Below are 20,077 nucleotides of genomic sequence, written 5' to 3' on the forward strand. Positions count from 1 at the left end.
GTTCTTCGAGCTCACTGTAGAGTCCTTGATTGTAGGTAGATCTTGCTTTTCGTTGAGGCCCAGTATTCTTCTTAAACCTTGTTCGCTGTAGGAGACTTTTCTCTCTTGGGGTTCATGTGTCTTCAGAGGCTTGTGAGAAAGAGATGGGAGCAGACAGTAGAGAGATCTTCTCAGTCCAGGAGCAAACAGACACTCTGCCCAAACTGTTTGTACAAATTCAAAAAGTTCAGGTTGCCCAGCAGGTTAGTCATGTGACTAGCTGGTTTGACCATGTCTGTTTGTGTATTCGGCCGTCTTAGTAGTCAACCTGAAATGCGAACTCCCCCACCTTCTGGTGATCAAAAGTCCATTGTGGGTTGAATGTGTCGGGGAATGGCTGCTTTGTCCATCCAAACACTGTCTGTTAATATGCAAATGTCTTTTCCAGCCACGGCTGATCTATTTAACAAGACCTTTCTTGGCTCCAGTAAAATTCAAAATCAATGTTCATGACAAAATTAATGTGCCTCATTCTTGGCAGGTGGGGGCCTAGCAAGACACTCAGTGTAAACAATTAATAACAATTTTGAAAGTTTCTTTCTCCCCCCCCCCCACCAACAGTGTATGAGCATGTTTCATATGTTCATGAGATTCTGTCCAAAACTCACCTGTAGGGCTGAATTTGCACCTCGGAGGTGGGCAACAGGAGCTGGGTTTATTATCGGGTCATAAACCGTCTCCGGGGAGAAACTGATTAATTTCACTATTTTCACATGGGTGAGCACTTACTTGATATGGAGACGGGTTCCATGTCCACTTAGAGCCAGTGGGGGTGGGAGCGGAGGGGGCTCAGATAAGTGTGGGACTGATGTAGACTCCCCACAGCAGCTGTGAGGCTGCTGGCTGTCCTGAGGGAGAAATCTGTGGTTCATGCCAAAGCCTTCCACAGCACTAGAGAGATGTAAGATGAGTCAAGAGATCAAGAGGCCTACAACCGGGGGCAAGGCTGCCCCTTGATTCATTGATGTGGACCTGAATCTAATATTGGAAACTGTGAGGGAGAGGAGGTTGGCCCTCTTCCTGGAAGGCGCTAGGAGGAGACCACCAGCAGAAACCGAACAGACCTGGCTCTAGATTGCTGCCCCCATCAATGGCAGAAGTGAGACAAGAACCTGGATCTAGTACCGTAATAGATTCAGTGACCTCATACATTCTGGAAAGGTGAGTGCACCCCCCAACACTCTGGAGAGGTCTCAGGGCTTGCACCCTCCATCAGGCACTTATGCTCCTCCTGAACGTGGGAGGGGTGTGTGTCCAGACCACTTACTGACCCCTCAGAATGTCTCACAGCCATAGTGCTGCTGAGGACGTCACCACTGAGACATGCAATTCCTAATGGATAGGGGCTACTGACAGTGAACACAGAGGCCAATAGTGCCTTATCTCACTCTCTTTTGGCCTTGCAGGAGAAACGGGTGCATAGTGCAAGGGTGAGGGCCCAGATGGGAGGAGGGGTGCCCTTGCTCTCTCAAATTACCCTCATGGAGCAAACAGCAATGGAGATAGCCAGGACAGTGGAAGAGGAGGCAGTCAGGCCTGGCAAAACGGGAGCTCTGGTTGATCTGGCGATTAAAGAGGGCAAAGTGGTCATTAAAGAAGGTGCAGAGCACTCCATCCCATCTGATAGTGTATCGCGCAAATAGTAACATTGGGTTGCCTCAGCACTGCAGAGGTTTCTACTCTCCTAGGCTGGCTCTCATCATCTCTTATTGTGTCTCCCACAGGTGCAATTGTCTAACCCTGGGCACTCTCTCCCTCCACAGGCCCAGAGCAGCATGAAGAAGAAGCACCATCACACCTTATGAGTGCACTGTCCACCTGCGCAGATACTCTCACCTTGGTGGGTCCTCACATGCGTGGGTAGGTATGGGGGGCAGAAAGTGACGATCACGGCACTAGTGTGTAGGAGGAGGTGCCAGCGGAAGAAGGAGCTATGGACAGTTTCCCTCAGAGGAGGGAGGACAGACACAGCCCTGCTCCACTGTACACAGATGCAGGCTGCAGGAGTCATCGAAAAGGAAGCTCTATCTTGAACAGCAGTGGGAGATGTGCTCCCACATGTTGGAGGCAGTGCGGGGTCATGGACAGAGGATGGAGGAGTCCATCCAGCTCGTGTGCAACACAATGGCTCAGGGCTTTGGGTACATGATCCTCCATAGAGAGAGCAGCCAACCTCTTGGAGAGCCAGATGTGGCATCACTCAGGAACTATGCACTGACATCCACAGGATTCATGAGACACTGGGTAGGGTGGACCAGTCAGTAGTGCTGGTGGCGTAGAGATCTTTGGAGGGGATGTCAGCTGTGCCCCAGCTGGGGTCCTCCAGCAAGCACCATTCATGTCCAGCAAGGGCTGAGGATGTCAAGGAGGAGGGTGACGGTATCACCACTCCTGGGACGCCCTCATCATCCTCAGCCTCTTGGCCCCTCCGACTGAAGAACCATCTGTGCAGCAGGGTCAACTGACGGAGGCTGCTCCAGCAATGATGCAGGTGCAGTGGCCTCTGTAGATGCTCTCACGGTCACCACCATGATGAGGATGACCACCTCATGCACCTCAGCCGCAAGCCGAGACGAGTGAGCAGGCTGCCTTCACCTCCTCCGAGGCCACTGCTGAATGGCTAAGTGCGGAAGCCACTGCATCACGTAGTGCACTGCATGGGTCACTGAGGTATGTTCTTACTGCCTCTGTGAACTGATTTCCTCTCTGTACACTGTATAAATGATGACACATTAAGCCACAAGTCTAGGAGTCCTTTTATTGCTGCATGACGGGAAAAGTGGTCTGAGGTGGTGAAAACCATAACGGGATCCTCCACAGTGAGTGCAAAGCCTCTGGGCAGGTATGCTTCCGTCATTGGCGGTAAGTGATTAGATGTTCCAGGCTGTGCCTTCCATCCATGTGTTAGTACAGGTATCTGAGGCTCCTTGCCATGCCATGGCCCTCAACTTGGGTCAGAGGGGCTCAGTTGAAACTTTTCTGAATCAGGAGATCCCTGAAATTCATGGCATCCTCAAGAGCCCTTTGTTTCCTGAGCTGGGACACCTCTCTGTTCAGCACCATCTCCCTCCACCCCTGTCTTCTTCCTCCTGTCTAACCTCCTGCTCCTTCTCTCCTGCTATGTCTCCTTCCAAGGCCTCACTGGCCTCATTGCTCTGGAGGGCCATATTATGGAGGACGCAGCAGACAACCACAGTGGTGGCATAGTGGTAATATCACTGGACTAGTAGCCCAGAGGCGCAGGCTAGTGCTCTGGGGACATGGGTTGAATCCCACCATGGCAGATGGTGAAATTTGCATTGAATTGATAAATCTGGAATTTAAAAAAAAATTGGCATCCATGAAACCATTGATTGTTGTAAAAAAAACCTCTGCTTCACTTCGGAAAGAAATTCGCCATCCTTACCTGGTCTGGCCCACCCACATGTGACTCCAGATCCACAGCAATGTGGTTGACTCTTAAATGCCCTCTGAGATGGTGCAGCAAGCCACTCAGTTCAAGGCCAATTAGGGATGGGCAATAAATGCTGGCCTAGCCAGCGATGCCCACATCCCATGAACAAATAATTTAAAAAATGACGGAGATCGTTGCAGGAGGGTATTGAAGGACGCCACCCGACCGCTCCAGGTACTGGAATTGCATCTTCAGAAGCCCGATGGCCTGCTCCATGGTGGTCCTAGTGAGGAGGTCGCTTTGGTTGTGCCTCTGTCTGGGGCTCCCACAGATGGATTTACCTTGTCCTCTCCCATAAATCCAAACCAGTTGTAACCAGTTGGAAATTGAGCCAACTGGACCAGATGTACAGTTGAAAATTATATTGCTTACTGTTGTGACCAGTTTGTCTGGTTTCTGGCTCAACTCATTCCATTTGAGACCAGAGTATTAACGAGCAAAAAGTGTTTATATAAATACCACTAACAAGTGAACATTACCTATGTGGTGTGTGCCGTGGTCATGCAGTGAAGCTAAAAACACTCTTGACGGAACTGTTCATTTCAAATTTAATTGTGATGCAGAAAAACACAAAACACAGTTAAATAGCAAAAAAAATTAAATAGCGCAGAAATCATGAAATAAACAGCAGTTAAAGTGAAAAAATGTTAAACTACAGCTGTAATCAACATACAAAAGTTAAACATGAATTACATTTAGACATTTGATGGTTCACTGGATGACTAAGTTCTTGGACAAGACAAAAAGGGCAACAGACAATGGTTTTGGTGCAACAAGTCAACAGAATAAATGCTTAAACAAAATCCTTAACAATAGGTGATAGTAGACCAGCCGCTTTTGATCCTTGCTCCTCAAAACTGCCTGGACACAGATGATGTTGTCTTTGGTCCTTCTCTGATGTCTTCTTCTCTGGCTTCTGTGTGGGTCTCCTGTGCTTCTTCCCGTGTCTCTGTCTCTGCCTGTTCTGTGACCCTACTTTTTTGTATCTTTTTCTCATAGCCTATGTGCCAAAGTGCAAATTCTGTGCAGCTCATTCTTCCTGATCTTATAATAATTGACACATTTTCCTAACCTGATTGGCTTCTCCATGTTTCATCTCAGACTTAATGGCACCGTCTTACAACAGAAACAACATCTTTAAAAAACTAATAGAACAATCCTTTCAAAAAATCCTTTTCATAAATTTAAACGTATTTTAGTCTTTCCAATCAAAGTATAAATTTGAAATATATTTAGACTTTTTTAATCAAAACATCAATTGAAACATATTTCACACATTCTCACAGAGCTGGTTTCAAATGGATTGACTATCAGTAATACTTTCCAGTTCAAAGATTCTGCCTGCTAACTGGTTACAGTTGAAGCAGCTGTATGTCAACTAGCTGCACTTAATTCCAACTGTTTCCACTTTGTTTGCCAACTGGTACCAGATGAGTCCAAATGGTTCCAGTTAAAGTCAATTGGGCAACTGGGAATATCAAATAGTTACCAGTTAAGATTGCCAGTTATCCCAGCTGCATCCAGACGAAACCACTTACTTGCAGCTGAGACTAGAAAAGACCAGTTAAGACCAATTGACATTTCCAACTGGTTTCAACTGGTTTGGAAATAGCGGCTAGGATCCATCCACGCACTTTGGGGGTTGGAGTGCAGATCTAAGGCAGCGTGACTGCCAGAAGATGAAGGAGTCACAGTGGCTGCCAGGAAAGTGAACACACACATGCAGGAAGCTCTTGTTCTGGTCGCAGAACCAGTTGCACGTTGAGTGAGTGGAAGCCTTTCCTGTTGATGGATCTGACTGGCCGGTCAATGAGTGCCTTGATGGTCACATGCATGCAATCAATGATGCCCTGCACCCCGGGGAAACCCTCTGTCCCTGCAAGGCCATGTCTGTTGTGAAATGAATGCACTGTCCAGCTCTGGCAAAGAGGGAATCAGTGACCAACGAGATGCAGTGGTGTGCTGTCGTTTGCATAATGGCACTAAGGACTGTAAATTATCCTGGAAGGAGCCAGGGACGGAAAAGTTCAAGGCGACAGTGATTTTGATGGCTGCTGGCAGGGGATAATGACCAATGCTGCAAGGTGACCATCTGGCTGGAGAGTCGCAGTCCCCTGCGGCATTGGGTCTCCGTCATCTCCAGGTAGCTCCGTCTTTGGCGGTAGATACTGTGTTGGGGGTATGGCCTCCGTTGCCTTCTTGCCCCTCTTTGCTCTCCCATGCCCTCCTGCTGCTTGGGGTTCCACCCTTCCTGTGGACGGTGTCATCCCTCATTGTCAATGGGCCCAAAATCTGAGTGTCGTGCCCCCATTTCCAGCTGCAGCCTTCCTTTTGGACAGGTGGTCACCCAGTTGTCCTTGCCAGCCTTGCCCCCTGCTCTTCTGCCCCTGTGATGCCGGGGGGCAGCCAAACTCGTTCAGTGTCTGAGGGCTGAGTTCTCACTCTCCCCATCACCTGTGCAGCCCCAAGGGCACCTCCTTACCGAATGCCTCAATGAGCCTCTTAAGGGGTTGGGTGTTTCCCTGGAGCAGCCATAACTGTTTCCCCACCCTAGTCCCATGGGTCTGTAACACATTTGTCCTCTTCAAATCCCACCCTCCAACTATAGCAAGCTCTTAATTTACTTTTTAACTACTTTAATTGGCCTCAATGGGGAAGACAGCAGGATCGCTGTTCCCAGGATCACCCCACCCCTCCGCTCTGGTGAACATATCTGGCGCTGGCATCCTGAAACTGACACCGGCTGGTGTCAATATTTTCAGGCCCTCCCCCGCCTCCACGCCTACCCTCGGAGGGAGGGAGCCCGAAAATTCATCTGTAGGCTTTTCTATATTTCCTATTACTATTGAACGTCAGTTCCTGTTATCTGCATCATAGGCAGTGGCCAAGTTTCTCTTCCGCCTGTATGCACTTGGAAAATTAGCTCCCTTGCGTGACTTTAGTATCTTGCAACTTCAGATTAACGTCTCTGTATATGTGCCGAAAATTCATGCTCTCAATCTTGGTTTCTTCCGACAAGTGAAGTACCAATTCAGGAAAACACATAAATTTATAATCCAGATTTATATCCTACTGTAACTCGAAACAATGGAAGTCTTCTCCTAGTTTTCCATTCCTCCTACAATCTACAGGCTTTTAAATTCCAAGTTTTGTATAGTGTAGTCACTACTTCTTGATTTACTTATTCTAATTTCCTACTGTGTTCAGCCACTGTGGTGTCCTGCACTGTGGGCCTCAGCATAAGTATCTCAATAAAAAAACTAATTTGGCATTGCATGTAAGAGAAAAAGTGTTTCACATCATATATTTGTTGTAAATGCTAATTTATAATGCAATAAATCGCAAATAAATCTAATATTGAATATTTGAAATTTTCTAATGTTTGGTTTCTTTCTCATCCAGCTTATATTCAGGTCTGCAGAGGTCTCATGATTACTGCTGTTTGTCTGGGATTTTTTGGTTGCATATTTTCATTGGTAGGGATGAAGTGCACAAAAATTGGAGGCTCAGAAAGGATTAAAGGAAAAATTACCTTTTGCGCAGGAATGCTATTCATTCTTTCTGGTAAGCAGGATCACAAGTGTGTAAGAGGGGTCCATGAGGTCCTCGGCTGGTTTTCAGTGTGCGTTTTACTCCGGATTTAATTCTTAAAGAAGATGCTGTTTATTGAAAAGGCAGCAGAACCAGGTTATTGACTTATCAGGCCAATGCAGTGCTGTCAATAATACATAAGTACGCAGTTGGGGTTCAATGGCAAGGCCAGCATTGATTACCCATCCCGAATTGCCTTTGAGAAGGTGGTGGTAGGCCTTCTTCTTGAACCGCTGTAGTATTCTTTGCAGTTTGATACAATATAGCGATGTGGTACTGGAGTTACATATAGACCTGACCAAATAAGGGCAGCTGGTTTCCTTCCCCAAAGGACATTAACAACAACAACAACAACATGCCTTTAATGTCGTAAAATGTTCCAAGGCACTTCACAGCAGTGTTATCAAACAAATTTGATACTGAGCCATGTAAGGAGATATTAGGACAGGTCACGAAAAGCTTGGCCACAGAGGTAGGTTTTAAGGAGCCTCTTAAAAGAGGATAGAAAGGTAATGAGGTGGAGAGGCTAAGGGAGGAAGTCTACGGGAGGCCTAGGGCACGGTTGCCAATGGTGGAGCAAGAAAAATCGGGAATGTGCAAGAGGCCAGAATCGGAGGATTGCAGAGAGCTCCGAGGGTTGTAGAATTGACGGAAGTTACAGAAATAAGGAGAAGCAAGGGGAGGTGGGTTTTAAGACAATCCAAGATTTTCATGGCCACTTTTATTGGTACCTGCTTTTCTTCCAAACTTTTTTAAACTGAATACAAATTCCCAAACTTCTAAAATGTAATTTGAAGTCACATTCTCTGGATTATTAGTCCAGGCCTCTGGATTACTAATCCATTAACATAATGACGACAGTACCTCACATATATCTTATTTTTAACTTTTTAAATATGGCATCACTTTATAAAGTTTTGAGAGTATGTCCTACTCAAAGGCTTCCCAGGACTAATATCCCAACAGCCAATATGGTGCAATGACGGTTAGTTAATCTCCATTTTGTCTTGAAATTCAGTATTATTCTTAACTATGTTATTAACAATGCCAGCAGTCCTCATGGCAACAACTGAAAGCAGCATTACATTTGGTATAATATGAAACACTCCAGAATTTCCACTCAGATTAGATCACAAGCAATTACTTTCTATATTTCCTATATATCCAAGGTCTTAAATGTAAACTATTACAATTAGAAATTAAAATATTTTTACTTTGCTTCAGAGCAAAACAAATTGATTGCAAACATGGGGCCTACATGAAATTTAGATTACCTGTTACTTTGCTACTTAAATTCTGGTTGAATAGGTAGATTTTTTTATCTTTGCAGTTTAGATGTAAAATGTCACATGGGCAGAGCAAACAAGAGGAAAATGGGGCAGTGCACACTTGTAATCAAGCCCAATTAGATTTCCTTCTATTAATTTACACCCATACAACAAAGATGAAAATCTGTAACTGGTTATAGATAATCTGTTATATTAGCCCAGATTTTATAGTAAGAATAATGATGAGGCGATCAAGACTCACTGTTACTAAGGAGTAAATCAGATTGTAACTTTTCGGCATCTGCACATGCACAGTTAAACATGGAAATCAGGAGGTTGCTGTCCAGTTTGCTCTGTTCCTCCACAGCTTCGTTCTTACAGTATGTCAGTGAGAGTTGCCACTCACATACATGGAAGGGTGTGAGTTTTGGGAACACACCCACTAAACACACTGGAAAGAGATAGGGCTTCTCCACTCAAGTGAATTTTTAATGGTGTGGGAAGTCTTAATTACTGCCAAACAACCTCCATGGCTCTGAAAATTTACTTTGACGAACTATACTTTGATGAAGCTTCCCCACCTGGCTACATCTTCCACCAGTTGTCTCGCCAAGACTGTTCTGTTGGCAGTGTGGTCCTTATCGCCAGATCACACCTTGGCCTGACCCCCTGCTCCTCTGGCACTTTCTCCTCCTTTGAGCAGCTCACCTTCCTCCACCCCTCTCTCCCCTCTTTCAAAATCATCATTCTCTACTGCCTTCCCAAGTACGATAAAAATGTTATCACTGAGATATCTTCACTGTTTTCCTCCCTCAGCCTCTGCACTGAACGATTCTCATCTTCGGTGATTTCAATCGCCATCTCAACTCATCATGCTCTCTCTCCTCTGAATTCACTGTTCTCCTATCCTCCCTGAAAGTAGCAACGCAGGTGGATAAGGTGGTCAAGAAGGCATACGGCATGCTTGCCTTCATCGATCGGGGCATAGAGTATAAAAATTGCAAGTCATGCTGCAGCTGTACAGAACCTTAGTTAGGCCACACTTGGAATATTGCGTGCAATTCTGGTCGCCACACTACCAGAAGGATGTGGAGGCTTTGGAGAGGGTACAGAAGAGGTTTACCAGGATGTTGCCTTGTCTGGAGGGTATTAGGTATGAGGAGAGGTTGGATAAACTCGGATTGTTTTCACTGGAACGACGGAGGTGGAGGGGCGACATGATAGAGGTTTACAAAGTTATGAGTGGCATGGACAGAGTGGATAGTCAGAAGCTTTTTCCCAGGGTGGAACAGTCAGTTACTAGGGGACATAGGTTTAAGGTGCGAGGGGCAAAGTTTAGAGGGGATGTGCGAGGCACGTTTTTTACACAGAGGGTGGTGAGTGCCTGGAACTTGCTGCCAGGGGAGGTGGTGGAAGCAGGTACAATAGCGACGTTTAAGAGGCATCTTGACAAATACATGAATAGGATGGGAATAGAGGGATACGGACCCCAGAAGTGCGGAAGGTTTTAGTTTAGACAGGCATCAAGATCGGCGCAGGCTTGGAGGGCCGAATAGCCTGTTCCTGTGCTGTACTGTTCTTTGTTCTTTTGTTCTAAATGTCTCCCTGCATGTAAACTCCCCAAACCATATTCACAGCCACTCGCTCGACCTTGCCATCTCACATGGTTTTCCTAGTCCCATCAGTTACAAATAAGGCCACCTCTGATAACTTCCTTGTATCAATCTCCACCCACATCTCCTTGCCACACCCTAACAATACCTCATTCTGGATTCCTCCCTGGAAAAAAGCTATCACTCTATTTACTTACAGCTGCACTTTCAAAATCTCAACTATCTAGCCTTTGACTCTCCATTTGTCACAATCTTTCTGCAGCAACTGGTTTGCTCAACTGCATCCTCACCTCCACCTTTGATGCTCTAGTCCTCACTTTGGTCTCTCACTTTGGCCATTCCCCCTGGTCCGGCCCTTATTCTGCTCTCTTAAGTCCAATGAAAGCAGACTTGAAAGGATTTGGTGGACAACTGGTTTAGCCACCCACTGCCAGATCTGGCTGACCATTTAAAATGCTATTGTGTCCTGATGTCATTTGTTAAAATGGCTCATTATTCCAGGATCATCCTGGAATGCAAAGATAACCCCCGTCTTCTTTTCTCTACTGCAAACAATCTTCTTAAACCACTCTCTCTAGTCCCCTCCACTCTCAACAATAAGTGTGAGCAACTCATGGACTTATTTGTCAATAAGATCAAGACCCTTCCACTAGCCCACCAGGCCATACTTCCTATACTCCCCACTGCCCTAGCCCTGAATTTGCATCTTTCTCTAGTTTCTCTGCTATCTCCCCTCATCCCCTCTCTGCGCAAATCTTGTCCATGAGACCCACCTCCTGTTCCCTCCATCCTACTCCCACTAAACTGCTGATCACCCAACTTTTTTATTTATTTATTTAGAGATACAGCACTGAAACAGACCCTTCAGCCCACCAAGTCTGTGCCGACCATCAACCACCTATTTATACGAACCCTACAGTAATCCCATATTCCCTACCACCTGCCTACACTAGGGGCAATTTACAATGGCCAATTTACCGATCAACCTGCAAGTCTTTGGCAGTGGGAGGAAACCAGAGCACCCGGCGAAAACCCACGCGGTCACAGGGAGAACTTGCAAACTCTGCACAGGCAGTACCCAGAATTGAACCCGGGTCCCTGGAGCTGTGAGGCTGCGGCGCTAACCACTGCGCCACTGTGCCGCCCAACTGCCCCTGCTGGTCCCCATGTTAGCCAATATTGTAAATGATTCTCTCTCTCCTTTAAATCTGCCACCATCGTCCCTCTCCTCAAAAACCGACCCTGACACATTGCTCTTGCAAACAAGCATCCCATCTCCAACCTCCCTTTCCTCTCCAAAATCTGGTCTCATCTTTCTCGGAACACCATGTTTGAAGCCCTCCAATGGGGTTTCTGCCCCTGCCACTGTACCGAAACAGCTCTTATCAAAGTTACAAATAATATCCTGTATAACTGTGACAAAGATAAAATTTCCTCCTCATCATTTTCGACTTGTCTGCAGCCTTTGACACAGTTGACCACACCATCCCTCTGCAGCGCCTCTCCACATTCGTCCAGCTGGGTGGGACTGCTCTCACCAAGCTCCATTCTTATCTATCTAATCATAGCCAGAGAATCACTTCCATGGCTTCTCTTCCTGTTCCTGCACCATTACCTCTGGTGTGCCCCAAGGATCTATCCTTGGCCCCCTCCTATTTCTTATCTACTTGCTGCCCCTCAGCGACATCATCCAAAAGCACAGCGTGAGTTTTCACATATATGCTGACAATACTCAGCTCTACCTCACCCCCACTTCCCTTGACTCCTCCATTGTTGCTAAATTATCAGACTGCTTACCCAACATCCAGTATTGGATGAGCAGAAATTTCCTTCAACTAAATATTGGGAAGACTGAAACCATTGTCATAGAGTCATAGAGTTATACAGCACAGAAAAAGGCCCTTCAGCCCATCCTGTCCATGCCGGCCATCAAGCACCTATCTATTCTAATCCCATTTTCCAGCACTTGGCCCATATCCTTGTCTGCTTTGCTGTTTCAAGTGCTCATCTAAATACTTCTTAAATGTTGTGAGGGTTCCTGCCTCTACCACCCCTTCAGGCAGTGTGTTCCAGATTCCAACCACTCTCTGGACAAAATTTTTTTCCCTCAAATCCCCTCTAAATCTCCTGTCCCTTACCTGAAATCTATGCCCCCTGGTTATTGATACCTCCGCTAAGAAACAAACAAAGAACAAACAAAGAACAGTACAGCACAGGAACAGGCCATTCGGCCCTCCAAGCCTACGCCGATCTTGATACCTGCCTAAACTAAAACCTTCTGTACTTCTGGGCTCTGTATCCCTCTATTCCCATCCTATTCATGTATTTGTCAAGATGCCTCTTAAACGTCTCTATGGTGCCTGCTTCCACCACCTCCCCCGGCAACAGGTTCTAGGCACTCACCACCCTCTGTGTAAAGAACTTGCCTCGCACATCCCCTCTAAACTTTGCCCCTCTCACCTTAAACCTCTGTCCCCTAGTAACTGACTCTTCCACCCTGGGAAAAAGCTTCTGACTATCCACTCTGTCCATGCCACTTATAACTTTGTAAACCTCTATCATGTCGCCCCTCCACCTCCGTCGTTTCAGTGAAAACAATCCGAGTTTATCCAACCTCTCCTCATAGCTAATGCCCTCCAGACCAGGCAACATCCTAGAAAACCTCTTCTGTATCCTCTCCAAAGCCTCCACATCCTTCTGGTAGTGTGGCGACCAGAATTGCACACAATATTCTCAGTGTGGCCTAACTAAAGTTCTGTACAGCTGCACCATGACTTGCCAATTTTTATACTCTATGCCCCGACCGATGAAGGCAAGCATGCCGTATGCCTTCTTGACTACCTTATCCACCTGTGTTGCCAAGTTCAGTGACCTGTGGACCTGTACGCCCAGATCTCTCTGCCTGTCAATACTCCTAAGGGTTCTGCCATTTACTGTATACTTCCCACCTGCATTAGACCTTCCAAAATGCATTACCTCACACTTGTCCGGATTAAACTCCATCTGCCATATTTCCACCCAAGTCTCCAACCGATCTATACCCTGCTGTATCCTCTGCCAATCCTCATCACTGTCCGCAACTCCACCAAGGTAAAAGGTTTCTTCCTATCTACTCTATCTATGCCCCTCATAATTTTGTATACCTCAATCAGATCCCCCCTCAGCCTTCTCTACTCTAAGAAAAACAACCCTTGCATACCTAGTCTCTCTTCATAGCTGAAATGCTCCAGCCCATGCAACATCCTGGTGAATCTCCTCTGCATCCTCTCCAGTGCAATCACATCCTTCCCAAAGTGTGGTGATCAGAACTGTACACAGTAATCCAGTTATGGCCTAACTAGCTCTTTATACAGTTCCATCATAACCTCCCTGCTCTTATATTCTGTGCCTCGGCTAATAAAGACAAGTATCCCATATGCCTTCCTAATCAACTTATCTACCTGTGCTGCTACTTTAAGTGATCTATGGACAAGTACACCAAGGTCCCTCTGACTCTCTGTCTTTCCTAGGGTCCTACCATCCATGTTATTTTCCCTTGCCTTGTTAGTCCTCCCAAAATACATCACCTCACACTTCTCAGGATTAAATTCCATTTTCCACTGCTCCGCCCATCTTACCAGCCCATCTATCTCGTCCCGTAATCTAAGGCTTTCCTCCTCACTATTTACGACACCACCAATTTTCGTGTCATCTGCCAACTTATTGATCATACCTCATATATTCACATTTAAATCATTAATGTACACTACAAACAGCAAGGGTCCCAGCACCGATCCCTGCATACACCACTGGTCACAGGCTTCCAATCGCAAAAACAGCCCTCAACCATCATCCTCTGCCTCCTGCCACTAAGCCAATTTTAGATCCAAATTGCCAAATTGCCCTGGATCCCATGGGCTCTTATCTTCTTAACCAATCTCCCATGCGAGACCTTATCAAAAGCCTTACTGATGTCCATGTAGACTATATCAGCTGCTTTACCCTCATCTACACACCTAGTCACCTCCTCGAAAAATACAAATTTGTTGGACATGATCTCCCCTGACAAAGCCGTGCTGACTATCCTTGATTAATCCCTGCCTCTCTAAGTGGAGATTAATCCTGTCCCTCAGAATTTTCGTTCATCACTCCAAACGCCCTTCCCTAGCTACCGACTCCATCCCTCTATGAGTTCAGCCAGTTTGTTCGCATCCTTGGTGTCACATTTGACCCAGAGATGAGCTTCTGACCTTATATTCATGCCATCATTAAAACCACCTATTTCCACCACTGTAACATCTCCTGACTTCATCCCTGTCTCAGCTCATCTGCTGCTGAAACTCTCATTCATGCCTCTGTTACCTCTAGACTTGACAATACTGGTCTCCCACATGATACTCTCTACAAACCTTGGGGTCATCCAAAACTTTGCTGCCCGTGTCAGAACTCACACCAAGTCCAGTTCCCCTGTCATCCCTGCGCTCACTGACGTACATTGGCCCCTGGTCAAGCAACGTCTTGATTTTAAAATTCTCATTTTTTTAAAAATTCTTAAAAGTCCTCACCCCTTTCATCTCTTTAATAACCTCCAGTCACACAACCCTCCTAGATATCTTCTCTCCTCTAATTCTGGCCTCTTATGCATCTCTGATCTTAATCGTTCCACCATGGGTGGCCATGCCTTCAGTTGCCTTGGTCCCGAGCTCGGGAATATCCTTTCTACACCTCTGTGCCTCTCCACCCCACTTTCCTCCTTTAAGAAACTCCTTAAAACCTCCAACTTTGACCAAGCTTTTAGTCATCTGACCTAATATCTCCTTTTGTGGCTCAGTGTCATACTTTATAATGCTTCTATAAACGCCTCTGGCCTTTTATTTATGTTAAAAGCACTAAATAAATATAAGTTGTTGTTGTTGACCAGTGTAGACTGTCATTCTTTCAGATTTTAATTATTGTTGGAGATTTTTAGAAGGTAATTTTTTTTTTTACTTTTCTTTCTATCCCTTTTATCTCACTCAACCCCATCTTTCTTTACCCTCTATTTCCTTTTTCATGTATGATTTTACATTGAATTAAATTTCTAACTTACACTTCCTGGCTTAGACTCTGCATGTCTTGGTGGGGATTTTTCAATCTGATTGGTTGAGGGGACATACCATCACTTGACCTGTTCACATGGGTCCTAGATCCCCAGTAAAGGGTGCTGTACTTTCAGCTGTTCAATTACACAAATTGTATTGCCAAAGCCCACAGAATGTCTATGGGCAAGTGTAAGTTTAGCATTGATCACTCACTGCTGTCTACTATATCTGGGCCAATATTTCACTGCCTTTAACCCTTTAATTCATGATCACTTCAAGCTATTATTTAAATAGGCTACCTATAATAAATTTAGCCTGTTGTGTAAGGCATTTACAGTTCTGTAATTTATTATTCTGCTTGGACTAATGAAACTCTGTTCCCTACAGGTTTGTCATCTGTAATTGCTTTTTCTTGGTATGCAAGTCGAATTACTGCAGAATTCTATGATCCCATGATTGTAGAACAAAAGTAAGTTTTCACTCTGGTACCAGCTTAATTTTCTGCTAAGCTAGTAAATTTAATGTCAGGCAAATGGAATGAAGCTGAGATTGTCTTCTCCGAACCTCTCTGAGTACATTATCAAATAAAATTAATAGCAATGCAGTACAGCCAGAGAAAGGCATTCTTTACGATTTTTTAATTTTAACTGTTAGTATTGACATTTTGAACATCTGTTTTTATTATTAAATGAAATAATGCCAAATAACAATTTTGTTTCCTTAGTTTGTTTGATCTACACCTTTCATTGTGATAAAATATGATTTGTTCAATTGCAATGGTTAGAAGCATGGAATTGGTACTAAATAATGGCAAATTTTGTGATTGTACTATGGTTTATATTGAGCATGTGTTACTAATATTAGTTAGTAACTTTTGGTTCAGAAGTAATGTTGAATTCATCAGTCCTCCATTAATCTGTTATTGGATTCTGAAGATGTTCCACTAGATTTTTCAAGTTGGGAATATATAATTAACTACAAATGGAAAAACAGAAATTACTTGACCTTGACTGCAGGGTGTAGCTGCACCAGAATTTGAATACTTCTTTCAAACTGGACTTCAGGTGATGCTCATTTATGGTTCTTTGAGATAAAGCTGAGGAGGAGGAGGAGGAGGAGGAAGGGAGGGACGGAGGAGATAATTTACGCAGGCCCTTTCCGGCTTGTCTGTCCATGATCTCCTCATCCCCATTCATCAACACTCCCACATCTTAACTTTCCTCTGTTACTGACCATCACAGTGTCCTCTAGGCCACAATGCTGAAATAAAAGCCACCATAAAATGAACACCAACAAATAAAACCAACTTTATAAATCAAACTATCCAATATCCCATACAAAGGTAAACTGATCATCATTTCCTTAGTGACTGTCTCCCGGGTGTCTTTGACTGCCCTAGTTCTCCTACACAGTGCTACCCCATTGGTTGCACTATGGCTACTGACTCTCAGTGGGGGAGACTGCAGTTGACCTTGCAGAATGCCCTCAGGCAGTTCTGGTTCGAGAAGGCCTGGCTTCACACTGCACCACCTTGGCTGTAGCAGTCCGTGCTGGCTGACTGGCAGTCAACAGCAAGGGCACTGGTGGAGTAGCATTCTGGGAAGGACGAATTCTGTCATCCGAGAGAGGAGAGCAAGTGTATTCTTCATGAAACTACTATTACTTCCATAGGGTGACACCTCACTAATCCTAGCAATACCATGGAGAGTTGAACTGCTGTGAGAACCTGCCAGTCCCTTTACACGCTGGTATTCACAGTGATGATGGCAGAAATCTGAGCTTCATGGCAGCAAGCTGCATTACTTGGCAACAAGCTGAGCTTGCATGATTTTAGTCTGAGCTTCCACTGCAGCGCCTAGACATTGGGTGGCTTTTGCTTGCACTGCAATAGAAGCTGAGACATTGGCCATCAGATGTTTTGTCATGTTTTGGTCCACAAGTGTGGTGATGGATTTAGCCACCGCTTCTACGCTGAAAAGGATGGGCTCCAAGCTCTGAGCAAAGCCCTGTGCAAGGTTGGTGCTGAATTCCTCCATGTTTTTCCACAGTGACCGCGGCCTTTCTGGTAGGTCTGCCAATGCGCCGAGCATTTCTGTGTGCATACCCTTTTTATCTGTAGGTCACCTCATCAGAGTCCTCATTTGAGTCCTCTGCTGGAAAACTTGTGTGAGACCTGGTCATGTGTGAGGCTAGTTGTTCATTTGTAAGGATATGGCATTTGAAGATGCATTCACTGGCCTTGACCACTCAATGTGAGATCATTGAACTTCTTGCAGCACTCTAAACAGCTCAGAGAATCACAGAATCATAGAATTGTTACAGCGCAGAAGGAGGCCATTCGGCCCCTCGTGTCCACACTGGCTTTCCGCAAGAGCAATTCACTTAGTGCCATTCTGCTTCCTTCTCCCTGTAACCCTGCACATTCCTCCTTTTCATATAACTGTCTAATTCCCTTTTGAATGCTTCAATTGAACCTGCCTCGACAACACTCTCAGGCAGAGCATTCCAGACCTTAATCACTCACTGCGTGAAAAAGTTTTTCCTCAAGTCATCATTGCTTCGCTTAGCCATTACTTTAAATCTGTGCCCTCTCCTGCTCAATCCTTTCACGAGTGGGAACAGTTTCTCTCTATCTACTCTGTCCAGACCCCTCATGATTTTGAATACCTCTAGCAAATCACCTCTCAGCCTCCTCTTCTCCAAGGAAAACAGTTCTAACTTCTCCAATCTATCTTCATAACTGAAATTCCTCACCCCAGAACCATTCTTGTGAATCTTTTCTGTACTCTCCCCAATGCCTTCACATCTTTCCTAAAGTGCGGCGCCCAGAACTGAATGCTGAGGCCAAACTAGTGACTTATACAAGTTCAACATAACCTCCTTGCTCTTGTACTCTATGTCCCTATTAATTATTAATAATGATTGACTAAACATTCCTTGGGATTACACTGACTGTGATGGCTATCTGCTTCTACTGCCTTCGCAGGGTTTGTCTACAGGGCCTCCTGATCCTGTGTGGATAGAAGACCTCACTCCTCCTGAACACCTCCTGCTCCAAGGACTCCAGTGCTGTGTCAGAAAACCTTGGAGCACGCTGTCTGCCCTGTTGTGCCATTATTCAGTGTTCCTTCTTCTTGGGCACTCTTCCCCAGCCACCTCCATCATCTGTTCCAATCAAGATGTACCCTCCCACACCACCCCCCCTACTTTTAGAGGTGCCTGCTGGCTTTAAATACTGCAGGCTAGCTTTAAGCTGTGCTAGCCTCTCATGCATTTTTGCCCCCTACTCAGCAGCACGCTTAGCACTGGCTGCATGCTACAAAATGGTAATGAGCAAGCGGCACGAAGTTTGCATGCTGCCTGCTTCGGAAGCAAAGAGGTACAGGTTAATGCGATCCCCCTGCAAAGTGTGAGATGCTGCTTATATCTCCAGCAACAGCTTAAAAGGATACAAATGCATAGAACTTAAGAGCCACAATCATCTCAACAGCTACAGGCCATGTGTCCTTGCCCTGCTTTGAAGCTGCGGCTGTGGCTGCAGTAGTTGACAAATTTCTCTCACAAACTCTTTAGTGAAGCAAAGACATCTCATGCACTGGTTGGTGCTGAAGTTGAGCTAAGAGAATCGCTCCCGAAAGAGCTTCAATGGATGTGGCTCACAGGTGAAGTTCAAGACGGCGAAATGTGAAGCGATACATTTTGGTAGGAAGAATATGGAGAAACAATATAACATAAAAGCAACTCTAAAAGGGGTGCAGGAGCAGAGGGACCTAGGGGTATATGTGCATAAGTCATTGAAGGTGGCAGGACAGGTTGAGAGTGCAGTTAATAAAGCATTTGGTATCCTAGGCTTTACTAATAGGAGCATTGGGTACAAGAGTAAGTAGGTTATGTTGAACTTGTATAAGACATTAGTTTGGGCTCAGCTGGAGTAATGCGTCTAGTTCCGGGCACTGCACCTTTGCAAAGATGTGAGGGCATTGGAGAGACTGCAGAAAACATTCAAGAGAATGGTTCCAGGGATGAGGAATTTCAGTTATGAAGATAGATTGGAGAAGTTGGGACTGTTTTGCTTGAAGGGAAGGCTGAGAAGTGATTTGATGGAGATATTCAAAATCATGAGGGGTCTGGACAGAGTAGATAGAGAGAAACTGTTTCCACTCGTGAAAGGATCGATAATGAGAGTGCACAGATTTAAAGCGCTGAATTTTATGTTGCCACCATCGATTATGGGGAAGGCTGTAAAAGATGGCAGCCCGCACATGCGGGTTTTACTCCACGGAGCCGCCGCGATATTATATATGGTGGCTGATTTACATGGCCAGGGAGGAACCCCCCCCCTCTCCCCCACCCATGACGTGGAGGGGGCGGGCGAGCCGTCCCTGGCAGTGGCGTCTAATGCCACTGTGCAGGCTTCAGCGCCATTTTAAAAGGGCTTCCAGTTCTTACATTTAATTTAAATGTTTAAAGGGAAAGTGTAATAAAACTGATTTTAAAAAATTACAGACATCTTTCCAGCCCCTCTCCCACCTCCCATTAACAATACCCTCATTCCTTCCCCCCCCAAAATACTTACCTTCCTCCCCCTACCAAAGTTCACAAACTTTTAACTTTACCCCATCCCACCATCCCCTCCACCAATCAGAATAGTTTGACCCCACTCCCTCCTCGTCCCGCACTGAGAAACTTACCTCCTCCCCCCTCCCCACAGGTGTTGCACCTCGTTTCCCCGGACGGGGATTCGAAGGCGCGGCTGTGCTGGCTGCCGGGATGAAGATCGCGGCGGCACTTCAGGAGGTGACGAGAACATTATTAACTCAGGTAAGTTAATGAATTTGAATATTTAAATTACAGTTCCGTCGCCGAGCGACGGTGGGGGCCGCCACAAGGTCTCACCGTCACCAGCAATATTGGGATGGACCCTGTTGACATCGAGGTCCGTAGTGGGCCTCATCCGGGGCAATCTTCATGCCCCCCCACCCCCGCCCGCTATGGATCCTGATGTCAAGGCCTCTATAAAATCCAGCCCTAAGTAATTGGCAAAAGAAGCAA

The 20,077-nt window shown here is 45.6% G+C and overlaps 1 protein-coding gene across 10 annotated transcripts in view; it reads left to right on the top strand.

The window, feature by feature from the left end:
• Positions 1 to 20,077, top strand: part of LOC137371557 (claudin-10-like) — a 117,754-nt gene that overhangs the window by 74,981 nt on the left and 22,696 nt on the right. For all 10 annotated transcript variants that reach the window (XM_068034383.1, XM_068034385.1, XM_068034386.1 and 7 more), the window contains 2 exons: positions 6,896 to 7,057; positions 15,413 to 15,494. In XM_068034383.1, coding sequence (XP_067890484.1) covers positions 6,896 to 7,057; positions 15,413 to 15,494 — 244 coding nt within the window. The remainder of the gene's footprint in view (positions 1 to 6,895; positions 7,058 to 15,412; positions 15,495 to 20,077) is intronic.

The sequence above is a fragment of the Heterodontus francisci genome, chromosome 6 (genome assembly GCF_036365525.1).
Source record: "Heterodontus francisci isolate sHetFra1 chromosome 6, sHetFra1.hap1, whole genome shotgun sequence".
NCBI classification, from domain to species: domain Eukaryota; kingdom Metazoa; phylum Chordata; class Chondrichthyes; order Heterodontiformes; family Heterodontidae; genus Heterodontus; species Heterodontus francisci.